This window comes from Hirundo rustica, chromosome 11, assembly GCF_015227805.2.
Source record: "Hirundo rustica isolate bHirRus1 chromosome 11, bHirRus1.pri.v3, whole genome shotgun sequence".
NCBI lineage: Eukaryota > Metazoa > Chordata > Aves > Passeriformes > Hirundinidae > Hirundo > Hirundo rustica.
The window spans coordinates 897503-924278 of NC_053460.1; the positions used below are offsets into that span (position 1 = coordinate 897503).

General features: G+C 56.2%; 5 protein-coding genes across 13 annotated transcripts; 3 read left to right on the forward strand and 2 right to left on the reverse strand.

The window, feature by feature from the left end:
* Window positions 1-731: 731 nt before the first annotated feature.
* On the reverse strand, window positions 732-10125 carry LOC120757853 (cytochrome b5). Its single transcript, XM_040075510.2, has 5 exons — window positions 9958-10125; window positions 3997-4125; window positions 3570-3596; window positions 2277-2308; window positions 732-1401 (listed from the first exon to the last, which is right to left on the reverse strand). The coding sequence occupies exons 1-5, from the start codon at window positions 10111-10113 to the stop codon at window positions 1311-1313; spliced, it is 435 nt and encodes a 144-aa protein (XP_039931444.1). The 5' UTR covers window positions 10114-10125; the 3' UTR covers window positions 732-1310.
* A 3592-nt stretch (window positions 10126-13717) lies between these two features.
* Window positions 13718-19626, forward strand: TERF2 (telomeric repeat binding factor 2). 9 transcript variants are annotated; one of them, XM_040075597.2, is made up of 10 exons: window positions 13718-13967; window positions 14065-14160; window positions 14680-14810; window positions 14999-15085; window positions 15583-15729; window positions 15888-16381; window positions 16803-17189; window positions 17644-17729; window positions 18339-18388; window positions 18783-19626. In XM_040075597.2, the coding sequence occupies exons 1-10, from the start codon at window positions 13763-13765 to the stop codon at window positions 18939-18941; spliced, it is 1842 nt and encodes a 613-aa protein (XP_039931531.1). In that variant the 5' UTR covers window positions 13718-13762; the 3' UTR covers window positions 18942-19626. The 9 variants fall into 9 exon arrangements, with proteins under 9 accessions (XP_039931531.1, XP_039931535.1, XP_039931527.1 ...); XM_040075601.2 differs by having other exon boundaries at window positions 16959-17189; XM_040075593.1 differs by having other exon boundaries at window positions 13721-13967; window positions 14050-14160; window positions 14632-14810.
* Window positions 19627-20313: 687 nt separating this feature from the next.
* Window positions 20314-22248, forward strand: TMED6 (transmembrane p24 trafficking protein 6). Its single transcript, XM_040075545.2, has 4 exons — window positions 20314-20508; window positions 21201-21327; window positions 21484-21635; window positions 21782-22248. The coding sequence occupies exons 1-4, from the start codon at window positions 20314-20316 to the stop codon at window positions 22004-22006; spliced, it is 699 nt and encodes a 232-aa protein (XP_039931479.1). The 3' UTR covers window positions 22007-22248.
* Window positions 22249-22465: 217 nt separating this feature from the next.
* Window positions 22466-23807, reverse strand: NIP7 (nucleolar pre-rRNA processing protein NIP7). The gene is made up of 5 exons (XM_040075392.1): window positions 23672-23807; window positions 23316-23402; window positions 23093-23231; window positions 22876-23016; window positions 22466-22797 (listed from the first exon to the last, which is right to left on the reverse strand). The coding sequence occupies exons 1-5, from the start codon at window positions 23725-23727 to the stop codon at window positions 22678-22680; spliced, it is 543 nt and encodes a 180-aa protein (XP_039931326.1). The 5' UTR covers window positions 23728-23807; the 3' UTR covers window positions 22466-22677.
* Window positions 23808-23843: 36 nt separating this feature from the next.
* Window positions 23844-26721, forward strand: COG8 (component of oligomeric golgi complex 8). Its single transcript, XM_040075390.1, has 5 exons — window positions 23844-24157; window positions 24383-24590; window positions 24709-25527; window positions 26191-26359; window positions 26495-26721. Exons 1-5 carry the CDS (start codon window positions 23844-23846, stop codon window positions 26719-26721), a joined length of 1737 nt encoding a protein of 578 aa, XP_039931324.1.
* Window positions 26722-26776: the final 55 nt, after the last annotated feature.

Here is a 26776-nt window from a genome sequence, read left to right on the forward strand (position 1 = left end):
TCCGTTTTAAAAAGCAGAGTGTAATTCCACGTCCAATAATTTCTTCTACACAACCTTCTGGAGGACACGGTAGTTTTGTGGAAGAGAGAAGAATCCCCACAACCCACGGGAGTTTTTCACAGCAGGACCCCAGGGTCTGCCCTTTTTGCTGCAATCCCAGGGAGTGGTCAGCTGTGCTGGAGGTTTGGCTTGGGAGCCAGCGTCGGTGGCACAGCCCTGCTGAAGGGCAGTGGGCACCAGGACACCACCTCCCTTTATTTAGTTGATCCCAAAGCCCCAGATCAGTGTGCTGGAAGAGCTGGAAAGGTTCCTGCCTCAGCACAGGAAGCAAACTGTGCACTGTCTGCACTTCAAGGCCGACTGCACAACACACAAAAACAGGGTGAAAAAAGAGGGAAATACTCTCCTCTGTTCCCAGACAAAACCAGCATTATCCACAAATCCCAAATGCATTTCTTCTCCCTTTTCATTTTGGGAGAAGAGACCAGATTGAATTGTTTCCCCCATCTGGTGCACATTCACAGTACTAAGAGTTTAGTTTCCCATACATGTGTCAGATCATGACCTCAGGGAGAAAGAAGAATCTGCATTTCCAGAAGCCACATGCCAGTTCCCACTGGCTCTGCCACGCGCAGCACGAAAACACCCAAACCAACCAGGATTCGATATAAGTTGTTCACAGGATATACATTCCAAAGGAACAAGTACAAATATTACAAAATGAACAGAAACACTTTTAAAATCCATGTATTTGTTTAACCGTTAAAAACAGACAGGTACAGAAAGAGGCGGCCAAACTAACAATTCCCTGCCGCTCCAATCAGTGTCGCCTGCACGCTCTGGGAACGTTCTTGCGGAACCAAAGCTCTGAACATCTTGTCTGGCAAGGGCTGGAGACAACTGGCAGATGATTCCTGACTGTGTGAAGGGCTGAGGCAGAGCCACAGGCCCAGGGCAGCTCTTTCATGGTGTCTGGCTTAACGCAAAGGCATTGAGAGAAAAGGCTGTCTGGGGATTATGTCAGAGAGCGAGAGAGAGCGAGAGAGAGCACGAGGGACACCACACCAACGTTAGGGAATACTGGAAGTTCCTCTTCCCCTGCCACTGCAAGAGGGAAGTACAACAGATCTGTGGGTCCCAGAGTTAGGAAAGAGTTTGGAATTAGCTTGGTCCCATGGGTATCAACATCACTTGACAGACTCAGAGCTAAAAGCAAGGCAGGAAGGCTAAGGGCAGCAGAACTCCTAGTGTTGCACACATACACTCTCTCTCCCTCTTTTCAGGCTGTCTGAGGCCCCAGCAAGGCCAGCTCAGGAGCTTTTCCCATCCGCCATGTAATAGCGATACATTAAACCTAAGACCAGTGCTCCGACGATGGGGATCAGCCACGTCGACCAGAAACTACGGGGAGAGGAAAAGAAACAACAAACTAAAACACACACACACCACAGAAACCAGAAGAAAGCATCTAGTTAATAATCCATTCCCAGTGTTCATTCCTTGTTACACATCCAGGGAACTCCTGAGAGCTGGACCCACAGGCTGGCCCCCTAACCATGGCCCCTGTCCCCGTGCACGGGCTCTGCCAGCCCCCACGAGAGGCCCAAGTGTGGCCTCATGCCTTATAAAATAGCAGCTGGATGGCTGAAGTTTCCAGCTTGGCACGTCCAGACACCAGTGGGGGGGGTTGTTGTTGGTTTGGTTTTATTTTCCTTAAATAAGTCAGGCTGTAATTTGTGTTGTACAAACAACACAGTTGACTCAAGGATGGCAATGGCTGCAGCTGTGCCCCAGTAAATCTGCCTTGCTCAGACTCCAGAGGCCACAGGCTCACCCTCAGCAGCCTCCTGAGCAAAACCTCCTGCCCGGGCTGCAGGAGCCCAGGGCCCTGTGCTGGTTTTAAGGATTTTCAACTAGACAGGGCTGATCATGGTAAAACCCTCTGAAAACCCACCCTTCGGTGTGCTGTGCCACCCCTCAACCCACAGCGACCACCCAAATAACGCCTGTGGTTACAGGGGTGCAGCCCCTGCTGTCCAAACGGGCAGAGAATTCCAAACACCGGGATGCTGTTCCTGCCCAGCACAGAGCAGATCCAGGCTCACGTCCAGCAAGGGAGGGGCACACTCTGGCACTTGCTTTGGAGTATCTGCTTGCCAGCAGGACTCTGCAGTATGTCCCTGGGGATTGTCCTGCCCTTTGGAGTTAGCACGCAGTTCCACAAACAGAGTCCCAATCCCTCCATCTCTCACTCTTATTTTCAGGAGATACTATACCTTGTTTGGCCTGAGGATGTCCTACTTGGCTTCTGGAGGGGGAAAGAGGGAGTTAGCAGGGGAACAAAGAAATATTAAATGTGTGCTAACAAGACAAGCCTGAACGTGTGATTACAAATAACTCTCTTCTCCCAAACACCCCCTGTCACCGGTGTGGATGTTTCTGGGGATGTTTGCTGTCATCTTCACGTTCTTTCCATCAATCCAACCTGTCCCACCCAGTCACCAACTTCATGCTGGAACTTGCACCCCTCTCAAAATAAGGTCTTGCTTATTACATTGCAGTTTTGGGGTGGTTTCGTGCTTCCCCCTTATTTATTTGTGCACTCCTGGTTCTCTCTCTTGCTGCCACCTTTAAATTGCACCTTTTAAAACAGATGATGCCCTCTGGAGAGAGCCCTCAGCTGTGCATAACGTGCTGGACTTACTGATCAGGAGAGAAAAATACTTGAATAAAGTATTTAACTCAGATCCAAGGGAGCTACTCTGCTCATCACTGATTCCTGTGCACATTTTCAGCATGTGATTCTGTTTATGAATCGGAGTTGAATCAAACAAGAAATTTTAAGGTGAATATATACATAATCACACAGCTCCATGTCATAACTAAGCATAGGCTTTACTGAGCCTGAGTTGTCCTTGATTTCCCTGCTGACAGTTCCCTTCTGGACTCCTGCTGCCCTGCACGCTGTCCTGCTCAGAGGAATATCTCCTGAAGGCCTTGTTGAAGGCAGAGCTGTGCCCTGTCCAGGCCTCCCAGCCCAGCCAGCTGCGAGGCACATGTTTACCTCCCAGCTGGGATTCTGTTTATTGCCTTTTCCCTCTCCCCATCCCTTCCAAAGGCATTTTTGCAACACTCTTGCCCTGTTCCAGTCCAGGAGTACCTGAGTGTTAAGCAACACCACTGATCCCTGAGGCAGTTAACAGAGAATTCCTGTTTGCCAGCCGGGGGCCGTGTGCTGTCTCCTGGCTCGAAGGGAACAACAAGGAAACCAGTTCCGTGGTCAGGACACAGCCAGAAATGCAAAAAATGGTCTGTGGCTCAAGGTGTGGAAAAAACATCGCTGCTGCCAGCGGAGAAAGGGCACAAAAACTCACTTCCAATTTCCCACTGAGGTGCCCACTGAGCTTCAGAACAAAAACAAAGGTAGAATTTGCTTGGGAAATTTTTTCATGTGTAGCTTGTGCAAACTTAAAGCCACAAGCTCCACAAGAAAAAAAGAGAGGGGGAAAACCCTCCAAAAGACATGTGACATTAAATAAAAGCAGAAAACTGAAATGCTGGGAGCTTACCTTAGAACCTTCCTTTTCACGATCATTCTGTCAGGGGGAAAAAGAAGAAAAGAGGTAAGTGCTGACTTCAAAGGAAGGCTGCAGCCTTTATGAGGGAATTGTTCTGTACAAAGGTAATTGCCTGGGCTCAGTTTTCAAAGGAGTCCTTCCTTTGGCACCCAAAGGCAGGCAGGAAGGTGGTGTTTGTGCCCCTGGGAATTCTCACCCTCCTGAGCTCAGAGGGAAGCCATGAATTCAGCTTAAATGCCCTGATTTAAATGAAGCGAGAAATCTGTCCTGAATGGTGGAAGGAGAAGACTCCTTTAGTTCAGCTTCCCCAGCAGAAACCCTGGGCAACACAAGGACTGCCTGAACCCCTCAGCTATACTAACTTCTTTCACAAGGCACCCCTTGGTGTCTTTGTTTGGGGGTTACAGGGGGCACTCACCGGGTGGACCTCTCCGATGTAGTACTGCTTCAGCATTTCCCTGGCATCTGAGGAATGCCCCACATCTTCAAAGCTCTCAGTGGCATCTCTGCCAGCTTGCTCAAGCAACACCTCTTCTCCACCTGGGTGCTGGAAGAGAAAGAGGCCAGGTGAGCCAAGGGCTGGTTGCAGAAAGGCACTCAGGATGTCATCAGCCTTCCTCCCATCCTGCACCGCTGGATGCCTCAACCAACACCATCAATAAAATCTGCCAGAGGGTCAATTGTCCAACCTCTCCTCAGGAATTCACAGACACCAGGGGCAAGGGACATTTTACTTCTTCAGGTACTGCAAAAATGACGTTTGGCTGACTCTGCACAGGGACGTGCAATACTGAACTTGATCCTGTGTGCAACCACCACTGCCACGGGGGGAGGAAATCACCAAGTCTCACAAAAATTACGCAGTTTAGTATCATACACTGATTTCAGAGACCCAGAGCTACAACAGCCCAATCCCCAGGGAGCTCCACAGTGACAGTGCCAGTGCTGTGGCTGGCAGCTGGTCACGGCTGGCTCTCACATGGATGAACTGACACAAACCCCAGGCGTGGTGCTGTTGTCTGCGGCGGGCTGGGCTCTGTCCACCCTTGATGCCACAATTCCAGGAACAGCCTGGCAATGAAAAGCACTAACCACAGACCTAGCAAAGGACAATCTCCTTACAGCGTGAGTGTGAACCGCCAGCTAATCCAGTTACACCAATAAAGTGGTCACACATCCCAGGGCACGCACAGGGACTAACCCAGTTTTCCAGGGCTTCAGGCAACCAGCCCTGAATTGGAGAAGAGACACCGGGCTACATTTCAGATCAAAGGACCAACACACCTGCTTCTCTCTGTCACATCCTGCTCCTTCCCACAGACACAGAGCAGTTGCCACCCCCCTCTTCCTTCAGTTTGTCTGCTTTTGCTGCCAAAAGTCTGAATATTGCCACCAGGCCATCCCATCTCATACCAAGCACAGGATGGACACAAACCAGCCCCGCTGCTTGCTCCGGAGGCTTGCTGCAGCCAATCCTGCAATCCTCCTATCACAGCTCTTTATTTGGAATAAATCCCTTTGTTGTCCAGGTATGTCACTAAACCAACACGGAGCTTTCTCAGGAGCCACACAGGGCGAAGTGGAGGGACGCGGTTTGTGAGCAGGCAGTTTTCAGGCGGCTGAGCTGGGGCACCAGGTGAGACTCCGTGGCTCATTCCCTGTGTGTGGCTGCAGTTCTTCTGGCTGCCCTTTCTCCCACACCAACCCTCAGGCTCGCTCAGCTCCAGAGGAGTCAGATCAGGCACTGCTGGATGTTGTCTGTTCACATTGCTCAGAACTGTCCAGTTCCAGCTATGATCCACTGAAAAGCTGCCCATTTATCTAAGGCTTCTAGAAGAGCTCCTTAGGGTTGCCTCACCAGAAATCTCACATTTCAGACAGGAAAAGATCTGAATTTTAAGCAGACAACCTTCCTTTCCTAATAATTCACCTTAGAAGGATAGACAAAACCCTGCAGCAACAGGGAACGTGCAGTGGATCTTTCAGTGATATCCAGCCCCTCCACGGGCAAGAGACGAGAGGAAGGATAAAATTCAAGAGAGAAGGAGAACAGAAAAGTTCACTCTTCTTCACATCTCTGGCTCTGAAGCCTTTCCATGCACTTGCTAAATCCACAATTATTTATTTGTGCACATCTGTCTTTCACTGCAATCTCCAAGCCTAAAAGAAAAAGACCTTGAAAATATTTTGGCATCTCCTATTTCTGAAGGGCTCTGTCCTCCAGACAGCACCGCTGCAGCCAGACAATTCCTACCTTGTCCTACCCCAGCAAACATAAACCCAGACTATTTGTACAGGAAGTCATTGACTCTGCCACAAAACTGCACAAATCTGCAGCTCAGCTGCTGCAGGAAAACATGGAAACAGTGCTGCAAACTGTGGAGGGGGAAACAACTTTCAGGGGACACAATGGCTGCAAAATGTCAGTTTCTGACAAGAAACAGCCAAAAACAAACCAGAAGGAGAGAGGTGACAATAAAACTGGGTCTTCTGTGTCACCTTCGGCACACACAGCGACTCGGAACTGAGGGCACACAGCAAAGGCCTCCAGGAGCACATCCCAAACTTCCACAGGGAGAGAGCCTGGAGCCCCCTCCCCACAAACTCCAAGGATCTGTCTGCAAATGTCTGGCTGGGAACTGCTGGTACAGACCTGCTGGAGACACAAAGGAGCTCAGCAGCAAGACCAAGCTCCAGGACTAATTAGATCACTGTGTCAAGTAAGAGATAAGATCATCAGGTTGAGGAGGGCTGAAACTTTCATTGCTAGTGCCCAGAGTTAAAGAAATAAACAAAGAGAGGGAGGAGTATTCCTGTGCAACAGTCATGTGCCAGCACCGTCCAAGCCAGAACCAAGGACGAGCAGTCACCTGGACAAATGACCCACACATCCTGCACAGTGCTGGTTGTAAGGCATCGAACAGGCTTTCCAAAAACACCTCTGCAAAGCAGACAGCATGAGGAAATTCAGATGCCTGGTGCTCTTCCTTCTCTTGAAGAACACTATACCTGAAACCAACTGAGCAATTCGGGTCAGTGGTGTCACAACCCAGGCTCCTCTCACTTGGAAACTGGAAATGGATTCCTGCTCACAATTATCACGAGGATCGGGAACGGCAGCATGTGCTGAGACACAGAGTTATGGGGGCTGCTGTGGCTTGTAGGTTCACACAACAGACACAAAAGCTTTCTGGAGAAACGTGGATCTCCAGGCTCTCCTAGTCATATGTAAAAATGGACAGAAACTGCGTCACTCCAGCAGAACTGTAAATAAGTCTCTTACAGATACAAGTTAAAAGCTCAGACTTTGACACCTCTGTGGTGAAGTGTGAGCCTGACAGACCCCAGAGCACCTGCAGGAGGTACAGCTGCCTCCCTGCACCCCATTCACCCCAGGCACACAGCCCCTCCCGCTCCAGCCACAGCCTGCACGTGCTTATCTAGACCACTGCAACCAGGAGTACTAACAGGTATCCTGGTGTGGTCCAGTTACCCAGATTTGGGAGAAAATAGATCACCATAAGGCTCTCTTAGATTTTAAAATAATCCCATTTCATTTCAGGCACTCACAGGCTCTCTGAAGCACAGGAGGTTGCACCTCCCAGAAACACCTGCAACGCTTCAGTTGCCGTCTTTGCACATCTCCTGGGTTTGGTTTGTGTTCTTACAATTCAGTAAATTTTGTTATGTGATATATGTCTTGTTACTCCTATTGCACATAACGTGAACTGGAAACTTATGCTGGTCTGCACTTGCAGCAGCACACGGATTTCGGGCCGGCTGACCCGCAGCGCATCATTCGCAGGAATCGCGAAGCCCAGTCCAGCCTTTCAGCGGTGACTTCTTCAGGATTGCACAATCCCCCCCATGGAACGTGCCAGCAGCCTCAGCAGTCCCAGCCAAACAATCCGTGAGCAAAGGCCAGGAAAGGCACCCAGCAGATCCCGCTGCAGCGAGGCAGGGGGCCGGGGACACGCGCCAGGACAGCGCGGGTGCTGAGCACCACGCTCCCCACGCAACCGCAGCCTCCAAACCAGACCAGCGCTCCTGCTTCCCATCAGCTGCACGTCGCTCCCGCCGCTCCCGAGGGGAACAGATACAGAGAGGGCTGTTGCCAATAAATTAGGCCTTGATCTACACTTCCCTGTGCCAGCAAGGGGTGTGCACAGCGCAGTGGTGTGTCAGCTACGCTGGCACAGCTCAACAATGCCCTTATTCTTCTCCTTCTCCCTCGTCCAAGTAGGTCTTTTTATGTCAGAAAAACACAAATGGGAAAAAGGGCCTGGAAAGGACAGAGTGAAATATCATCTCAGGGTGAAACACCATCTCAAGGTGACACTCAGGGCACTGCTAGACCTGGCTTGCTGGAGGGACGGAAGTGTTTTTCTGGGCTCACTTATAATTCCAAAGGTGTCCCAGGGAGCAAGTCCCAGACTCCATCTCACAGAGAACATTGCAATGAAGACTCAACCTCCCTGCAGTGTCCACGCTCTGAATCACAGCACAGAGACAAGTGTAAGACAAGATTTGCAACTGCTGTCCTAACTTCCAGCTCGTTCTGGCTCCTCCTAAACCCTAACCCAGCATTTTCTTATTCAGAAACCAGCTGTGAACTGCTTTTCTAAGTTCTTGCCTGGTCTTCCCCTGCATCTCCTTAGCCTTTGTGCACCCACAACTCCCTCCCACCAAACTGTCCTGCTTCCACCTTGTATATCTCATCCCACAAAACTGCCCTGCCTGGAGAAAAGGAGGCTCAGGGGGGAGGGACCCTCTGCCTCTCCACAGCTCCTTCGCAGGAGGGGGCAGCCAGGGGGGTCGGGCTCTGCTCCCAGGGAACAGGGACAGGGCAAGAGGAAACAGCTTCATGCTGGGCCAGGGGAGGCTCAGGCTGGACATCAGGAGGAATTTCTCCATGGAAAGGGTTGTTCATTGGGAGGAGCTGCCCAGGGAGGTGTTGGAGTCCCCATCCCTGGAAAGGCCTGGAGATGGCACTCAGTGCTCTGGGCTGGCGACAAGGTGAGGATCAGGCACAGCTGGGACTCCATGGTCTGGGAGGGATTTTCCAGCCTGAACAATTCTGTGATTTGGTCATTTTCTGGGCCCAAAGAAGAAACCAGATTGTGTCCAAATTTATAAATAAATACCGAGAGCTGCAGAGCAAGACACAACCCCCAGCTGCCAGGTGATCACTCCCTCCTGCCTGATGCACCTCCACCCTGGCCACAGCAGCTCTGTCACTCCACAGCACACGGGCTCCAACCACGTGGGCCTGGAGGGAAACCAGAGCTGAATTCAGCCAGCAGAACCAACAAGCTGGAACACGTGCACGTCAATGAAGTGTCTTCTTTGGAGCTGGTTCAGCCCAACCTTTGTACTTTGCCCTGCAAAGGTCACAAAGTCTTTGCTGTTATTTTAAGCTGGGATAAACTCCTTTGAAATTTTCATAGGACCACATAATCACAGAATATCCTGAGTTTGAAAGAGATCATCGAGTTCAACCCCTGACCCTGCACAGACACCCCAACAATCCCACCCTGTGCATCCCTGTCCAAACCCTCCTGGAGCTCTGGCAGCCTCGGGACCGTGCCCATTCCCTGGGGAGCCTGGGCAGTGCCAGCACCCTCTGGGGATGAACTTTTCCCTTATACCAAACCTAAACCTGCCCTGGTACAACTTCATGCCATTCCCTCGGGCTTTACTATTTTGTTACTGTTTATTCCCACTCCATTTCCAGCTCTCAACAGTTAGGACACCACTCTCAACCTTCTCAAACTCAGAAGACAAAAGCAGTGAGTCTTGAAGGAATTTTTGTCCCCACAGCCAAGGGAACTGGGGATTTGGCAGCAGCTGCATTGTTTGCAAAGCCCTGGTGCGTGGTCCCCTCTGGGCAGGCAGCGGAGTGGTGGCTGCGGTGTCACTGTCACCTCCTCCTCCGAGTTCTGGGGTGCCCCTGCAGACTTCACATTCAAACTACTGAAGTGCCCCGATCCCGTTCACCCTCCAAGATGTGGAGCGAGGTCCCGTGTCTGAAGGAAACCTGCCTGAACAGATTTCCTGGGGCACCTGGAATTGCCTCAGAGGAGCCCAGCACAATCCCTGCCTCCGGCTGGCCGCGGCCGCCGTGACCCGCCATTCCGTCCGGTCCCCGGAGGTAGAACCGCGGGCTTGAGGCCCCTCAGAGAGCAGCCTCAGGGACACCGGGACCCCCCAAACCCCGGCGGGGCCTGCTCGCCCCCTCCTCTCGCCCCCGACCCCGGGATCTCTGTCCCCACGGCAGCCCCTGACTCTTCCGGGCGATCCCCGCCCCTCTCGGCCTCTCCCCGCTGCCCTCAGCCCCCAGGGGCCGGGCCGGGCCGGGCAGCCCCACTCCAGGCCTCACCTCCTCCAGGAACCGGGTGACATCGTAGACGCGCCCGTGGATCACCAGCCAGGCCTCACGGCTGGAGTTCCGCTTCGCCACCTCCTCCAGGGTGAACACGGGCGCGGGCCCGTCCCCCGCCGCCGCCACGGACTCTCCGCGCCGCCCGCCCTCCATGCTGCCCGGCGCGGCTCCGCGGAACGCGCAGCCTGACCCGCGCCGCTCGCCGTAGCGATGGCAACGCCCCGTGCGGCTTCCGTCGCGCCGGGGGACCAATGGGGACAAGCCAGAGGGGGGCGCTACTGGTGCAGCCAATGGGAGTGCGCGGCGGCGGGCGTGGGCCAATGGGGAGCGGCCGGGAAAAAAGGCGGGAAACGGCGCGCGAGCGTCGCCTCAGAGGAGGCACCGGGAGCGGGTCCCTCAGCCCCGGGCCCTCCCTCAGCCCCGGGCCCCTCACTCCCTGTTCCCTTCAGCCCCCATTACCCCAATACTGGCTCCGAGCCGCCCCGCTACCCCCATGGCACTGTAAAGCACAGCTGGCCAGGTCACAAACCCTCTGGATCCTAAACGGAGCTCAAGCGAAGTTCTCTATTTGGGCAAGTCCATGCATTCACCTACCCAGATACTGGGATGCTAAAGGCTCAGCCCGTTCTGAAACCTCTCCACAGTCACCTAATAAAGATTAAATATTGAGCTGCTGCTTCTTTTGATCGTTTCTGTCTAGCTTTTCCCAGTCATCCGGGCTGTTTCCCCAGTTCCTGTGTGTAACCCAGGATGCTCGGACATGGAAGTGTTTTCCAGCTCCTTGTGCCCAGACAGCCCAGCTCTTGGCACCTTTCTAAACCAATGCCTTTCCTTCCAGGTCCTTCCCTGCCCAACCCAGTTCCAACAGGAAGAGTTACCTTTGCTCAGATTGGTTCAGAGTTTCTGTAATCTACTCCATGGGTTTCTTAATAATTGCCTTTGTGCTTCCTTCTCTCCATCCCTCATGCCTAAAGGGTTTCTCTGTGGATTTTCAAAGGAATCTCATGATTCTCCTCCACCTTTCCCTTGTCCCCTGTTCCACTGCTCCCTGGTTTTCTCTCCACTGCCTTTCTAAGGCCAGAATGGTCTTGGAAGGGACCTTAGAGCTCCCCCAGTGCCACCCCTGCCATGGGCAGGGACACCTTCCACTAGCCCAGGTGGCTCCAAGCTCCAATGTCCAACCTGGCCTGGGACATTTCCAGGGATCTAGGGGCAGCCACAGCTTCTCTGGGAGGTGTTGTCCTGTCTGATGCTCCAGCACAGCGAAAGCAGAGCCTGGTGACCAGGGCCCTGGTGGTTTTCCTGTTCTGTTTCCTGCTGTAACTCCTCCAGTAGGATGTGACAGGCACGAGACCACGGCAACATGCAGGTCCTGTTCCCTGGAATATTTTCTTTCATCTGTAATCACTTCATCAAAAGCCATAAATCAGTGAGGGGAGGCTCAAATGCACAAGCACGGCTGCAATTTGTGCTTTCCTGCCCAGTGTTTTGTTTGGCACACAGAACTCCAAATCTTTTCCTGAAAAATTGACGATGATACCACAGGAGGACTCAGTGAAACTGGATAGTGAGGCTACCAGCATTCCTGGTCCTGCTTCCATCATCCCTGCTTCCTCTTCATTTATTGGAGATGAACCAGGGGGTTTGTTTTTTGTATTTACTGTGGAATCCGCCGTTCCAGCCTTGTTTTCCAGTCCTGGGTGCTGTTAACACACTGTTGGCTAAGGCAGACCCTGAAGTGGTGAGGGAGGGAAGCCGGGATTGGGGTGCCAATGCTGTGCCCTCCCCAGCCCCAGAAGCTTGTTGGGAATTGCCACCTTCTCCAGCTCTGCTGGAGGGATCACTGCTCTTGTGACATCTGTCATGTCACCACCCCGTCCAAACCCTCTCAGGAACTGCAAAGACCTTGTGGATCTCACGGGAAGCAAATCTGTCTGACATGATGGGAGGAGATCTCCTGAACATCCTAAGGGGTGACACCTTCACCAGGAGGGCATTGGAGACGACGACAGCAGCCCAGAGGGACACAGACAGGAGGCAGAAAAAGGAGGCTGAGGGAGTTTTCCTGAGTGAAACCTGGCTTGGAGAAGACAAGTAACTCTGGGGTGGCTTTGTCCTGGTGTCTCAGAGAGGAATCTGGCTTTGCTTCCCTTGGGAGAAGACTCCAGGACTCTCTTTCCCGACCTTTGTGCAAAAATGAATGAAATTACTCAAAATTCTAGAACTTGTGCAGGGCCGACAGGATTTGCTGAAGTGGCTGGCACATGTAGTTGGAGCTGTGCGGACCATAGGGGCAGAAGTTACCCAGCTCCCTGAAAAACATGGAATTTTCTGGCCAGGAGAGCAAAGGCAGTGTCTGAAGGGCTGTGAGCGTGACTGGTCTCACGCTGTCACTGGGGCTGATCAGCCTCTCCCTGGATTGAGGGGACACAGCTGAAATTCCAGCGTCCCACCCTGGCACCTCCTCCTGCATCTTGTGACAGAGAGAGAGCAAAACCACCTTGCCCATGAATATTCCACATGGAAAAGCGTTTGACCCAGAGCGTGGCACTGGGTGACCTCCCCTCAGCCCAGGAAGCAGCTGTCGGTATCGCTCCTCGCATCCTTCCCAGCACCCTGCACGGCATTCCAAGCGTGGCTGTGCCGTGTCCCGCTCCCACCCTGCTCCCCAGGGCCGTGCCCCCGCCACAGGTGACTCTTCTGCCTCACACAGATTATTTTTATCTTCCTCTGTTTGCCAATAAAAATCCCTCCCAGTTTTTCTGTTTTCCATCTGACACGGGGATTTTTCCCATGTGTGTTTCCTCCTCCCCTGGCCTGGGGCAGAGGGAAGGGAGGATCCCAGATCACCTCATGCCAGAGGAATTTTCACGTGCTTTTCCATCTCAGGTTAGAGAGCGTTGGGAATGTTCTCTGGGCCGAGGAGACACTGTCCAAGCAGGACACCCCAGAGTGGCAGGGAACCACCCCATGATCCCGAGGATCTGCTTGCCAGTGCCTTCGCCTCCAGGCACCAGTTCTGCTTGGGAATTAGCCAGAGGGATCACTGGGAAAACAGGACTTCTAATTCGTTACCCCAAGCCTGAGTGACCGTGGGACAACCTATGCCCCAAAATCCTGCCCAGGGGACCTGGTTTGCTGTTCTAGGTGAGGGGGATTGGCAGGCAGTTGGAGCACAGACCACAGGAGAGTGGGAGTTGTTTGGAAAACCAGAATAAAGGCAAAAACCTGTGCCTGCGCTGGCAGGATGGCACTGCCAGGTTTGGGCGACATGAGTTTAACATAACATGAGCTATCCATATATATATGTATGTATGTTTATATATATATTTTATATATAAACATGAGTTTAACATAAACATGAGTTATACATATATATATTTATATACATAAACATGAGTTATACATATATATATTTATATACGTAAACATGAGTTTAACATGAACGTGAGTTTAGCACACAGGCTCGCTCGGGTGAGACAATCGCTCGGGGAGTCTCAGCACTTACAGGTGGCGTTTCCCTGCTGTCGGTCCCGTCGGATGGGCAGAGGGCCGAGAGGGCCCGGCTGTGCCCCCGCCTGCCCGCTGCCCCGTCCCGGTGCCCCCGTCCCGCCACAATGCTCCTCCCGCCCGCCAGAGGACAACCGACCCTTACCGGCGGGTTCGCTGCGACGCACGCCGGGAGTTGTAGGCGCGGTGCGCGCCGGGAGTTGTAGGCGAGGCGCCCCCCCTGAAAAGCCCGCGCGCCGAGAAGCCCGGAGTGCCGCGCTGGTGGCGTCACGTCCGGTAGTGTCTCGGCGGGATGGCGGCGCGGCGATCGGCGCGGCTGGAGCGGAACCAGGACCAGAACCAGGACCAGGACCCCGATCCCGACTGGGCCGGGATGGCGGCGCTGCCCGAGAAGACCGTGAACGGCTGGGTCCTGCAGTTCTACTTCCACCGCGCCATCGAGGCCTATCGCTCCGGGCGCAACCGTGATTTCCGCCAGTTCCGCGACATCATGCAAGGTGCGCGGGGCCGGGGGCGGGGGCGGGCCGGGCCGGGCTGGGGGCACGAAGCGCCTGGAGCGGGCTGCACCGGCCTGACCAGCCCTTTGTCCTACAGCGCTGCTCGTGCGGCCCCTGGACAGGGAGCCGGAGATGGCCCAGATGCTCCGGATAATGCAGCTGCTGTCGCGGGTCGAGGAGGGCGAGAACCTCGGTAAGTGCCCAGCCGTTCCTGCTTGGGGGAGCCCGGTGATGCTTGCAGCCCGCTCCCTCCTCCTCCCTGTCCTGTGTCCGCGTCCCTGCAGCTCCCGGAGCTTTGTCGCTGCACAGAGCAGGGCTTTGGGCTGTGGGGGTCTCCCTGCGGGTGAGGGGTAGCACTTCGTATCTGTCTGGCTGGGAGGCCAAGAGCAGCATCCGTGGTGCTCCGGGGCTGGTGTGCTGGGCAAACGCTTCAGCCTGGTGACTCCTGCTTAGCCTCAGAGCTTCCAGAATGCTCCCTCGGCTCAGGGCTTGGCATCTGGGAGTTCTCGAGTGCTGCTTCCGTAATTTCCCGTGGCGGTTGGGGGACAGGAATTGCAGTTCAGACACTTGGCAGCACCTCAGGCTCGGTGGCTGTGGCATTTGTGGCGCACCTGTGCGGGTGGATGGGTGCCACCCGTGCAGGTGAATAACCAGCTCTCCGTAGGGAAGCGCCGTGACCCCCCCCCAAACGTATGGATGCCAATTCTTATAGATTGCACCTTCGACAAGGAGTCAGAGCTGACCCCACTTGAGTCGGCCTTGCTTGTCCTGGACTTCATCCATGAGGAATTCTCTGTGGCGGACAAGACCATGGAGGCTGTGCAGAAAATGGTGAAAGAAGCTGTAAGATGTTTTCCTTTCTCAGTAAATATGTTGTGCAGCTTTTCCCTTGGAAGGGCCTCATGTGGATGATGGTGGGAGCTGCCTCACATGCAGGATTCCCTCGTTATCTGCAGGGATGTGGGAGTTCAGTGTTGGCATTGAGCTGCTCCCTGTGCCCTGCTTCAGTCTGTCCTTGTTTTCCTCTGCAGGCTGTTGTTGTTTGCATCAGAAACAAGGAGTTTGAAAAAGCTTCTGATATCGTCAAGAAGTACATGGGAAAGGAGCCCAGAAACCAAGTGAGTCCGTGCTGGAATGAAGTGGGAGCTGCTGGTGTGTCTGGCAGGAGTCTGATGTGTCCTGGGAGGTTTGGGGTGAGGAGGCCAAAATGGAAACAGACCTTCTGGGGTGCTATTCCCTGAGTGTTGCATGTTTGGATTGTCACCTTGGAGCCCCTTCTGTCACTCACCTTTACTCACACACCTTCATGGGCCTTCCAGCATCATCATTTGTCCCTTGATGAGCCTCCAGCTCACCTTCAGAGCAGGTTGTGGGAGCAGCAGGAGTTCCCATTCCTGTTTCTGCAGGCAGCAGGCAAGGAGGATTCCTGAAATAAGGGGGTTCTGCTGCTCCTTGGTTACTCTCCTGTTCCTCTGGCCTTATCTCAGTGTAAATTGGTTGTGCCTGGAGAATGCCCAACAGGACAGGCCCGGTGCTTGTCCCCATCCTTGCTGTGGTTGTCACAGATTGCCTTGTCCAGAGTGTTCTTGCCTGATCCTGTGAATCCCTCCTCTAGAAGAAGAAGAATGAGTGGCTGGCTGTCATCAGGGAGAAGAATCCCTCTCATCCAAAGGTCAAAAACTTCTCCTACGAGGACTTCCAGCAGAGCATCTTTGAGTTCCTGAAGGGCTACATGGACGACTCGGAGCCAGCGCTGCTGACGGTGCGTGTCCACCCCGCTGCCCCAGGACCAGGTGCCTGATTACAGCAGGTTAAACCTGGAACACTCCAAATTCAGTCCATTCCTAAGAATGAATCACCTTTGGGAGGGGATAAAATGGAATCATCTCTGTAACGCTGCTGTGCTTTTCTCTCTCCAAGCTGCTGAAAAAGACTTTGAATTCGGAACATGCCGACAAAGGAAAATCCTCGCTGGAGACTTCTGAGTGTGCAGATGGGCTGAACAACCACGCAGCAGCTCCCGAGACTTCCAGAGGGGCAGAGGGCCCAGCCAGAGCTCCAGAGGTCTCGGGAACGGTGGAGGGCCCAGCCAGAGCTCAAGAGGTCTCGGGAACGGTGGAGGACCCAGCAAAAGCTCCAGAGCCTGCAGGAGCAACAGAAGACCTGGAGGGAGCTCCCGGCCCTGCAGAAAGGGCAGCTGGTCCCACAGCAGCTCCAGAGATTATGGAAGAAGCTGGTGGCTCTGCAGCAACTGTGGAACCTATGGAAGTAGCCACTGACCCAGCAGCAACACCTGAACATTTAACGGCAGCGTACGACACCGTGAAGGGCGCTGCAGAGCCTATGGAAATAGCTGAAGAAGCAGCAGCAGCAGCCCCAGAACTCCCCAGAGTGTCCACCAGGGAATCACAAAGGTGGGCAGAGCAGTCTGGCTCTAGACTGTGGATCCAGTGTGGCTGCAAGTTCTCCTCCAGGGGCTAATCCTCTGTGTCCAGGCAGCTCCTAATTCCCCAAATGCCTGCCCAGGCCAGCCCAAAGGTGTTGGTGCAGGATTCTGGATGCCGGGAAAGGTGTTGAGGTGGTTTGGGTCAGTTGCTGGCAGAGGTGCTGTTGTGACCAGGGAGGGGGCAGTGGAGCGTGGCCGTGTGTTCTGCACCCCTGGGGCACGGTGCCATCTGGGAGACAGTGCCGGAGGGTTGGGAATGGCCTGTGCCATAGAGTGGCACTGCAGGGCCAGGAGCTGGGCATGCCAGTGCAGGGAAGGGCTGGGTTTCGGGGCAGCAGAGCTCCCTCAGCCGTTTCCCTACAAGCCGCTTGGTTGTGTTTATTTTATAGGCAGCCCCCCGGAGCTGTAACCTCGTATGGGATTTCTGTTCTGAGAGAAGCTTTCAAGATCCTGTCGGACTCCGGGGACTCGGACGCACTTTTCACCAAGCTGGATGAAACAGACTTGCCTTCCCCCAAGCAACTGTCTCCTTCTGTATCCCACAGAACCAAGAGATGCAGAGAAACCGAGAATCAAGCTTCTGAGACCTCAGAGCCTCCTGAAATACCCCGTATCAAAAACTTGTTCAGCATAAGCAATCTGATCGTGGAGATGGATGGCTCGTCCAGCAAGTCGAGCGAGGAGTGCCCCGACTCTTCCCAGGAGCACGTGGTCTCCTCTGCTTCCAAACCTGCTCCGAAACTGCCTGACGAGCCCTTGTCTGCCCAGAGTGAGAAGTATGAAGCCCCTCTCGTGTGGTATTGTCTGCTCTGCCCCCAGTCTTGTCTTGCTGATGTTGGTATCCTGAGCACCAAACCCTTGCCCTAGGATGAGTGTCGACCTGCCTGCCGGCCCACGTGGAGCTGGGCGCAGCAGACCCTCTCTTGTCCATACATTTGGCTTTACATTTAATTATGGCTTAATGGAGAGGAGAAAACGACCAGCTGGTCCTGGCAGGTGATTCCAGTACAAGTAACACGTGTTTTTCCACACTTCTCCTAGCTTTAGCATCACTGGCCAGAGTCTGTAGGAGCGTCCTGTGGAGTCTTGTAGGAGCATCCTTCTCTTCCTTCCCACCTCTTAGGAAATACAGTGTCCAGAGGCTGGCTGTCTTTGCTTGGTAGCCCTGCACCTCCTCCCCAAAAAAACCTTCTGAGCCAGTAGCCAAAGTAAACCCTCTCCTAATTTCAGATCCCTCCAAGGAAGGTGGAACAGCTCCTGTGGCACGGAGGAGAAGGACAGTTGGAGCGACGAGGATGAGCTCTTTGCAAATGCAGGTATGAAAATTCCCCTGGCAGGGATCACCTGTGCTAATCCTGGCCTGGGGGTCACTCACAGGGGCCTTGCTGCTGGTGACTGAATTTTGAAACCAGAAATCCTGTTTTTAATTTTTTAAGCTTTGCTCTATATCTAAACATTATTATTACAATTTAATTATACATTTGAACTAATCTTCTTTTTATATATATTTTTTTCTTATTAAGTATTAGCAATAAAAGCATTCTACTGCTACATCAATCACTTGTAGCATTTACTAAAATTACAGGCTAAATTTTGTCTCTATACGTAAAAAAGTTTCTGTTTAGCAACTAAACTAAAACGTAATTAAATAGTTTTTTTAACATCTTAGTGTAATTACACTAAGACAATAAATTTCTATAAAATTTAAAGTTTAAGGTAACGTCTATAGTTTTATTTTATGCTACTTTAAAAAAGCTAAAATTCCTACAAAATTGCATTTAAACTGATCTAAAGGAGTTGGGCTGTATTGCCTGTCGCAGGGTGCTCTGACTGCACAGCTCAGCAGTTAAGCCCAAGGCAGCCTCTCAAGGAGGTCTGCACCTCCCAAATTATGGAAAATGTAACTCCTCTCCCTTCTTTTCCAGCGTCGCTTGAGAAAAGCAACGTCTCCAAGATCACCAGCTCCAAGAAACAGGTACGTGCTTCCAGCAGGCCCTGCAGTGGGGCGGTGTCCCTGCAGCCTCCATGGTAAAACAGGCTGGAGCTGTGCCTGGCCTGCCTTTGTCTTGATGGCTCAGAGCAAGGTTTGCCAAATTCCTCTCATGCTGGAGAGGTTCAGAGTCTTGTTCAGGTGAGGGACACACATCTGGCAGCTGTTACCCAGGAGCAGGTCCCACTGTGCTGCCAGGAACTCTCCTGTCCCGTAGGAAGGCAGCTGCTGCACATCTGCAGCGCTGGAGTGTTGGGTGCAGCTGCCAGGACCTGTCTGCCCTCCCTGCCGTTCCTGGCACGGGAGATGAGGGAAGGAATTGGCAGCAGGCTCTCTGCCATGCAGCTCCTCCCTGCAGCTGCCTCCTTGCTCTTTGCAGAAATGGACGGTGCAGGAGAGCGAGTGGATCAAGGAAGGGGTGAAGAAGTACGGGGAAGGGAGGTGGAAATCCATCTGCCTGAAGTACCCTTTCCAGAACCGCACATCAGTGATGATCAAGGATCGCTGGCGGACCATGAAGAAACTGGGAATGCTCTGAAGTTGGGAGCTCAGTTTGTTTTTTTGGAGCTCAGTTTGTTTTTTAGGAGCTAAGTTTGGGGTTTTTTGGAAGCTGGAGCAGAGTTCTGTCTGTGCCAGTGTGGGGAGCCCCTCTGGCACCATGAGTGAGAGGAACCCAGGAACCTTGTTTTCCAGCTGTGGATCAGTGTGCTGCACCTGACCACTGCAGCTGCTGGAATGATTCCCAGCTGTTTGTTCTGCTCAGGTGTGATCAGGATCTCATAGGTGACTATTATTTGTGCTTTAGTTGTCTGGTCTCTGAATCACTTGTTGAAAACGAGTTTGTTTGTTATCACTCCCTTGTGGAGGAGATGCAGCACTGATTCCCTGAGCTTCTGTGGGGAAGAAATCCAGGCAAGAGGATCTACTTAGAATTTTTTTTCCTCCATTCATTTTTGCTTTGTAAATGGCTAATCTGTGAGGAGAATTTCCTCCCTTCCAGCTCTGAGGCTTTAAAAAGCTAAAGTTACTTCATGTTTCAGTATTTGGAACTGTTTGTTTCCATTGTAAAAATTCCAGTTGTCTGACTTTAGTCATGTTTTCTTTGCACTTTTTGTGGTACTGCCCTTGCTGGCTGTGAGTTCCAAGGCTGCCACGTGTTCCTGCCTTCAAGTTCCAAAGCTGGAACAGTTGTTTATAAAATAAAGTTCTTTACTTGGTTAGTATCTGTTGTGAAAGTGTGAATTTGTTCCTCGTTGGGTGCAAATGCAGCAGAGGGGCACAGCCTGCCCCAGGAACGTGGGGCTGTCCCTTCCCCTCTGGGAGTGTTGGGCCAGGAGCAGCGCTGCCCTGGAGCTGTGGCATGCCAGCGTAAATGGGAAACGGGAGTTTCTGGATTAGATTGCTGTGGAAAAAGTTCAGGGCTGCTACAGGGGCACTTTCTAAACTTAGTTTCTAAGTTTCTCTTGGCTGGCTTCCTGCAAAGCCAGGACTGGGAGAACTCTTGTCTAGTAACAGCTGCTTCCCTCCCTGTCCTTCAGCTGCAGGTGCTGCACTTGTCCCTTGTCCCTTGTCCCCCTGGCTGTGGCCATGCATTTCCCTCCCCTTCTGTAAACCCTTGCCCTGGAGAGCCCTGGGCAGCAGGAGCACCAGCTCCGAGATGTAGGCCACTCCTGGCCAGTGAGAGGCAGTGCCAGTTGGTGGTGCCCGTGGGCAGGAGCTGTGTCCCATTCCTGCCTTCTCCCTGGCAGCACAGGGTGTCACAGCTCCAGCTCCGCGCCGGGATCACCTTGAGCCGTGGCTCCTGTGCCGGCACGGCCCCGGCGCTGCGGAGCAGTTAATGATTACCCCGGTGCCTCGTCCCGCGCTGCCCTGCCCGGGGAACGAGCGCTGGCGCGCAGGGGAGCGGGAGGATGCTGCTGCTGCTGCTCCTGGCACTGCTGGGCCCCGCCGGCTGCCCCAGGACAGAGCCCCTGAGCGGCTCCAGCCAGGAGCCGCTGTTCCGCGGCGCCGATCGCTACGACTTCGCCGTCGTCGTCCCCGCCGGCGCCGTGGAGTGCTTCTGGCAGTTCTCGCACCAGGGAGGCAAATTCTTCTTCAGCTACGAGGTGAGTGCTGGGGACGTCCCGGGAAGTTGGTGACACAGCCAGGGAATGGCTGTGCTGGATCCATCCCGTGCTGCTCCTATGGCACACGGCATCTCAGGGATGCCTTCCTTAGAGCAGTATCATGGAATTGTTTGGGTTGGAGGGATCTTAAAGCTCGTTTCCTTCCATCCCCTGCCATGGCAGGGACACTGTCGCAGGCTGCTCCAAGCCCTGTCCATCCTGTCCTTGGGCACTGCCAGGGATCCAGGGGCAGCCACAGCTTCTCTGGGCACCCTGTGCCAGGGCTGCCCACCCTCAGAGGGAAGGGTTTCTTCCCAATACAACCAACTTAATCCCTATCCATCCTCAACCCCATGCATTTTTAAACTACCTGGTTCAAAGTGGTGCTGGGAGCTCCGGCATTGCTGGAAGCTCTGCCTTTCACTGCCTGGCCAGAGGCTGTGGCAGAGCCGAAGGTCCTGGCATGGCATGTCCCTGAGCTCTGTCCCCTTCCCACAGGGAAACTCCAGCCCTTTCATCTCCTGTTTACACTGGGCTGGCTGAAGGAGAGCCGGGGCATAGCCGTGCCTGGCTTCCCCCTGGCTCCGTGCTTGGCAGAGCAGCCCCACAGGAACACGTCCTCAGGGCTTGGCACAGCTCCATCCCCTACACCAGTGACCCACAGCTCCCCCTCGGGTGTTCCCTGCCTCCAGGTGCAGCGGGCGACGGGGATTGGCAACAGCAGGGACATCCTGGTCACAGCGAGCGATCCCAGTGGCTTCCAGCTCGGACTGTCCAAGGACGTGCGAGGACAGATCAACTTCCTCACCAAGGACACAGGTCCCCCCAGCCCCTGCAGCAGCTCTGAGCCTGCCCGGCCAGCACTCCCCCAGGCACCGATTGCTCCTGTGGGGGAGGATGAGGGCTGAGCACTCGGGATGTGTCTGCCTGGTGCCCCTTCCACCCAGGGACCAACAAACCCCCTTCCCTCTGCAGGCTTCTACCAGCTCTGCCTGGACAACCAGCAAAACCACTTCGGCTTCATGCAGGTCTATCTTAACTTTGGTGTGTACTACGACGACTTCAACACGGAACAGCAGCAGCCGGCAGAGAGGAAGGAGCTGAATGACACCCTGGAGGCAATCGGGGTGAGGGTCAGGGAAGGCTGCAGGGTGCCCCAGCACAGCAGGGATGGGCATGTCCTGCCCAGGACACTGAGCAGGGCACTTGCCGGGGCTGAGTTCAGCACTGAGCCCCACGGGCAGCTCTGAGCGTGGCTCTGTCTCTCCTGCAGGTGAGCATCCAGAGGCTGCAGATCCACACCTTCCACATGTGGCGCTTCTACAACTTTGCCCGGATGCGGAAAGGGGCCGACTCCTTCCTCCTGGAGGCCAACTACAACTACGTCAACTGGTGGTCAATGGCCCAGAGCTGTGTCATCGTCCTCTCCGGGGTGCTGCAGCTCTGCTTCCTCAAGCGCCTCTTTCACGCCCAAACCTCGGGCAGCCAGAAGTGCTAGAACAGGGCAGGGACCCCCCTGCGGAGCCAGGGGCCCTGGCTGCCACTCTGTCACACACAGAGCAGGAGGAAAGGCTGGATTCTGCTTCCACGAGGCGGTTGCAGAGTTCCCCCTGCTCCTGCCTCATCTCTGGCCCTGACATCATCCTGAGGAAAGTTGAAGGCCTCACTATCACCTAAGTTCTGTGTGCTGTGTGAGTTTGTCACATCCCTAGCCATTTTTAGTGTCTTAATGGGCCTTTTCTACCAGACTCCCAATAAAAGAATCCCTACCAGAGTCCAGGGAGTGACTGCTGCTTGTTGCCATCCAGCCTTTGTGAGCCTAGAAGCTGCTGGCCCCTCCCTCCCTCCCTTCCTGAAGCTCCTCCTCAGCCTCCCCCCAAACACACCCCAGTGTGTCACATTCCCCACAGGAGCGGAGCACTCTGATTTCCCCCGGGTCTCCACACCAGACAACAGGCAGTGAAAAAAGGAACAGGCTTTATATGACAGGGCTGTGGCCAGGGCCCCTCCTCCTGTGCTGGCAGCAGCCCCCTGAGGGCTCTGTGCTGCCAGCTCCCACCTCTCCATCCCAGTCCAGTGGGCTTCCCGCACCCACGGCGCAGGACAAAGTCCGTTCTAGCCCGGAACACTCACAGAGCATGAGGGTCCCCTGAGGGCCCCGAGGGTCCCTCACGTCAGCGTGTCCTCGTTCCGCACATACTCCCCGACGTCGGCTTGGTGGAACACCACGATGGCCAAGGGGTCCACCTTCCTGCACTCCTGTGTGGACTTGGCAGCCACCCCAAAGCCCTGGGGGATGAAGAGGACGTGAGGGAGCTCGCCCGTCTCGTACCCCTCCCGCAGCCCTGGCGGGGCCCAGGCACTCACCAGCGGGACGTCGGCCATGGAATACACCACGACACCCTGGTACTGCGCCGTGTTCTCCGTGATGCGGCCCAGCCCCGACTTCAGCACGTGGTTACCGTAGAGGAAGGATTGCTCCGAGCCTGGCTTCACCCACACCTTGTACTGCACGAGAGGGGCAGAGCTGTGAGGGGCTGTGGGGCCGGCACGGGGCCAAGGCCGGCTCGCGGCCGTGACCCACCTTGGCATAGGGCGCGAGGAAATCCAGGGCCGTGATGCTGAGCCGGAACTTCTGGGACTTGGTGAACTTCCCAAAGCAGGTGCCCGAGGCCACCAGGCTCTCCCGGGGGACGCTGGCCGCCAGCTTCAGCAGCTTCTCACTGCGGGAGCAGGGCGGTGCTGAGCGGAGGCCGGGCCCGCAGCCCGCGGGGGCCGCCCGGTGCCCGCGCCGCCCGAGCCCTCACCTCAGGTAGTACACGCGGTCCCGGTGCAGGCGGAAGCAGTAGGTGCCATCGGGCCGGTCCACCAGCAGCTGGATGTTCTCGCCGATGCTGCAGGGAGAGGCCCCGTGAGCCCAGCCCGGCTCCTCCTGCCGCGATACCTCCGGGACCCGGCGCTCCCGGTTCCCCTCCGTGCCGGCTCCCGCCCCATCCCCGGTGTCCACCACCCCCTCGGTCCCCCTTGGTCTCCCCGTTCCCCGGCATCCAGCCGGCCCAGCACTCCGGGTGCCCATCTCTTCCCCATGCCCGATCCCCGGTGCCCATCCCTCCCGGTCCCCGTCCTGTCCCCGTGCCCGATCCCCCCGCTCCCGGTTCCTCACTATTTCCCGAGTTTCTCGAACACCGCCCGCGTCTCCACCTCCGTGAGGGGCCGCATTTCCCGCGCCGCGCACGCGGGGCCGCCGGGCCGGAAGTGACCGGGCCGGAACCGGCGGTAGCGGAAGTGACGGACCCGGAACCGGCGTGCCCGGAGGTGACGCGGCGGTCCCGGCGATGGCGGCGGCAGCGGAGGAGGCGCGGCTGCTGGCCTGGCTGCGCGGCCCGGCGGCGCCCGGCGGCCCCGAGCTCGCCGCTTATGTGTCGGAGCTGGCGGCGCTGGGGCTGGCGGAGCTGGGCCGGGAGCCGGCGCGCTTGGCGGCGGAGCGGGCCCGGGTCGGGGCCGAGACGCGCCGCCTCGCCTTCGAGCACTACCGAGCCTTCATCCGCTCCGCCGAGTGCACCGGCCGCGCCGGCCGCGGCTTCGGCGGCATCGAGAGCCGCCTCGGCAGCCTGCTGGAGCGGCTGCCCGCGCTGCAGGACGCCTGCCGGTGCGGGACGGGCACCGGGCACTGGGAGCGGCGGGTGGAAACGGGGCAGGAAGGGCCGGGGATGGGGCGGGCTGCGTTGGGGAGCTAGAAGTCCCGGTGCTGAGCCCACTAAGGGTCGGGCCGACTGGGACTGGGCAGGAGGCAGCACTGGGAGTGGGCGGGAGGATCCCCGGATCCACCCGCTGCAGGGAGGACTCTCCCGCTGATGCCGTCCCGGCCCCGCAGGACCTTCATGCGCGATGCCGAGGCCATCGCCTGCAGCCGGCGCATGAACAGCCTGACCCTGAACCGGCACACGGAGATCCTGGAGATCCTGGAGATCCCGCAGCTCATGGACACCTGCGTCCGTAATGGCTACTACGAGGAGGCGCTGGAGCTCACGGCCTATGTGCGCAGGCTGGAGAGGAAGCACAGCAGCATCCCCGTTATCCAGGTGAGCCCTGCTCTGTCCGTGCCCCGTGACCGAGGTGAACCCCTCGTACCACCCTGCGATCCAGGAGAACCCTGTGCTGGGCGAACCCCACACAGACTCGAGGCTCTCCGTTCCCCAGGGCATCGTGGAGGAGGTGCGCCAGTCCGCCCAGCTGATGCTGAACCAGCTCATCCAGCAGCTGCGCACCAACATCCCTCTGCCCGCCTGCCTGCGCGTCATCGGCTTCCTGCGCCGCATGGACGTGCTCACCGAGGCCGAGCTGCGCGTCAAGTTCCTGCAGGCGCGGGACGCCTGGCTGCGCTCCATCCAGGCCTCCATCCCCGACCACGACCCCTACCTGCACATCACCAAGACCATCGAGGCCTGCCGGGTGCACCTGTTCGACATCGTCACCCAGTACCGCGCCATCTTCTCGGACGAGGAGCCGCTGGTGCCGGCCGAGGGCGCGGCGCCCGGCGAGGGGGCCATCTTCCACGGCTGGGTGCTGCAGAAGGTCTCCGAGTTCCTGCGCACGCTGCAGCGCGACCTGGACCGCGGGGTGGGCGGCCGGCTGGACTCGCTGCTGGGGCAGTGCATGTACTTCGGGCTGTCCTTCAGCAGGGTGGGCGTGGATTTCCGTGGGCAGCTGGCACCGCTCTTCCAGCGCGTGGCCGCCGATGCCTTCGGGAAGGCGGTGGAGGAGGCGGTGGAGAAGTTCCGGGAGGAGATGAATTCCTACACGCTGATCTCGGCGCCAGCCGTGCTGGGGGGCAGCGCGGGAGTGCCGGTGCCCGCAGCCCAGCCTGGGACGCTGCAGCCCCCCATGGTGCTGCTGGACTTCCCACCGCTTGCCTGCTTCCTCAACGGGCTCCTCGTTGCCTTCAATGACCTGCGGCTCTGCTGCCCCATCGCCCTGGCACAGGACGTCACCGCCTGCCTGGACAGTGCCCTTGCTGAGGTGAGTCCAGGGGATGGAGCTGGGACTCGTCCTGGCAGATCATGGGGCGGGTTTGTTCTGAGTGGGTTGGGAAAGCCTCTGAGATCGTCCAGTCACTGCCCCGGCACTGCCAGGGCCACCCCTAACCCATGTCCTCAAGTGCCACATCCACACAGCTGTTTAATCTCTCCAGGGATGGGGATTCCACCCCTGCCCTTTGCCAGGGCTGGACAGCTCTTTCCATGAAGAAATTTTCCTAATATCCAACTTAAACATCCCATGGCACAACTTGAGGCAGTTTCTTCTTGTTCTGTTCCTTGTTCTTCGGGAGCAGAGCCCAGCCCCAACCTGGCTGCCCCTCCTGTGAGGGAGTAGTGGAGAGCAAGAAGGTCTCCCTGAGCCTCCTTTTCTCCTGGCTAAGCCCTGCACTAGTTGCTCCTTGTACTTCAGCTCCTCCTGCAGCTCCATTCCCTTCCCTAGACACACTCCATCCCCACTGTGTCTGTCTCGGGATGTCCCAGAACTGACCCCAGGTGTGGCGTCACCACTGCCCAGCACAGGAAGATGGGCACTGCCCTGGGCCTGTGGCCCCACTGTTGCTGGTACAAGCCACGTGCTACTGGCCTCCTTACCCACCTGGGCACGTGGCTGTCATCAGATGACCCATCTGCCTCTCTTCCCCAGGTGACCAAAACCATCCTGGCTTTCCACCGTGCTGAGGAGGCGGCTTTCAGCGGGCGTGAGCAGGAGCTCTTTACCCAGTTTTGCACAGCCTTCCTGGAGGATCTGCTGCCCTACCTGAACCGCTGCCTCCAGGTGCTTTTCCCTCCGGCGCAGATTGCACAGGCACTGGGTGAGATCTCGGCGTTTGGTTTTGGTTGCAGGGGGAGCACGCCCGTGCCTTCCCCCGCTGTCGAGCGGGCCGTGTCCTGCTAGTGCCCCCCTCGTTGCCCGCAGCCCCCCTGACCCCTCTCTCCCCATCCCCAAGGTGTCCCCCCCACGCAGCTGCAGCGTTTCGGCCGCCTGGGCCGCATCGACGTGGCCGCGCTCCGGGAGCCGCTGGCTTTCCTCCTTCCGCCGGCACCGGGCGAGGAGGAGCCGTCCCGGGACAGCGCCCCGGACCCGGAGGGAGAACGCGCGGCCGTGCCCGCCGAGCCCCCGCAGAGCCGCTCCGGGGAGGCGGCGCTGGCGGCTGAGGCGGTGGCCTCGGGGTAACGGGGCCGGGCGGCGGGACGGGCCGCGTCACCGGGGAGCGCCGCGCACCGGGGCC

Excerpts from the sequence above, each read along its gene's own strand:
- LOC120757853 (XM_040075510.2), bottom strand. The coding sequence starts at position 10,113 with ATGGAGGGCGGGCGGCGCGGAGAGTCCGTGGCGGCGGCGGGGGACGGG. Across the intron at positions 3,597-3,996 it reads ACATCGGAGAGGTCCACCCG|AATGATCGTGAAAAGGAAGG; the intron begins GTGAGTGCCCCC and ends TCCCCCTGACAG. Across the intron at positions 1,402-2,276 it reads ACATCCTCAGGCCAAACAAG|TTTCTGGTCGACGTGGCTGA; the intron begins GTATAGTATCTC and ends CTCTCCCCGTAG.
- TERF2 (XM_040075593.1), top strand. The coding sequence starts at position 13,763 with ATGGCGGCGCGGCGATCGGCGCGGCTGGAGCGGAACCAGGACCAGAAC. Across the intron at positions 14,161-14,631 it reads CGAGGAGGGCGAGAACCTCG|GGAAGCGCCGTGACCCCCCC; the intron begins GTAAGTGCCCAG and ends AGCTCTCCGTAG. Across the intron at positions 17,190-17,643 it reads TTGTCTGCCCAGAGTGAGAA|ATCCCTCCAAGGAAGGTGGA; the intron begins GTATGAAGCCCC and ends TCCTAATTTCAG.
- TMED6 (XM_040075545.2), top strand. The coding sequence starts at position 20,314 with ATGCTGCTGCTGCTGCTCCTGGCACTGCTGGGCCCCGCCGGCTGCCCC. Across the intron at positions 20,509-21,200 it reads AATTCTTCTTCAGCTACGAG|GTGCAGCGGGCGACGGGGAT; the intron begins GTGAGTGCTGGG and ends CCCTGCCTCCAG. Across the intron at positions 21,328-21,483 it reads CTTCCTCACCAAGGACACAG|GCTTCTACCAGCTCTGCCTG; the intron begins GTCCCCCCAGCC and ends TTCCCTCTGCAG.
- NIP7 (XM_040075392.1), bottom strand. The coding sequence starts at position 23,727 with ATGCGGCCCCTCACGGAGGTGGAGACGCGGGCGGTGTTCGAGAAACTC. Across the intron at positions 23,232-23,315 it reads GACCGCGTGTACTACCTGAG|TGAGAAGCTGCTGAAGCTGG; the intron begins GTGAGGGCTCGG and ends CTGCTCCCGCAG. Across the intron at positions 23,017-23,092 it reads TCCTCGCGCCCTATGCCAAG|TACAAGGTGTGGGTGAAGCC; the intron begins GTGGGTCACGGC and ends CCTCTCGTGCAG.
- COG8 (XM_040075390.1), top strand. The coding sequence starts at position 23,844 with ATGGCGGCGGCAGCGGAGGAGGCGCGGCTGCTGGCCTGGCTGCGCGGC. Across the intron at positions 24,158-24,382 it reads GCGCTGCAGGACGCCTGCCG|GACCTTCATGCGCGATGCCG; the intron begins GTGCGGGACGGG and ends CCGGCCCCGCAG. Across the intron at positions 24,591-24,708 it reads GCAGCATCCCCGTTATCCAG|GGCATCGTGGAGGAGGTGCG; the intron begins GTGAGCCCTGCT and ends TCCGTTCCCCAG.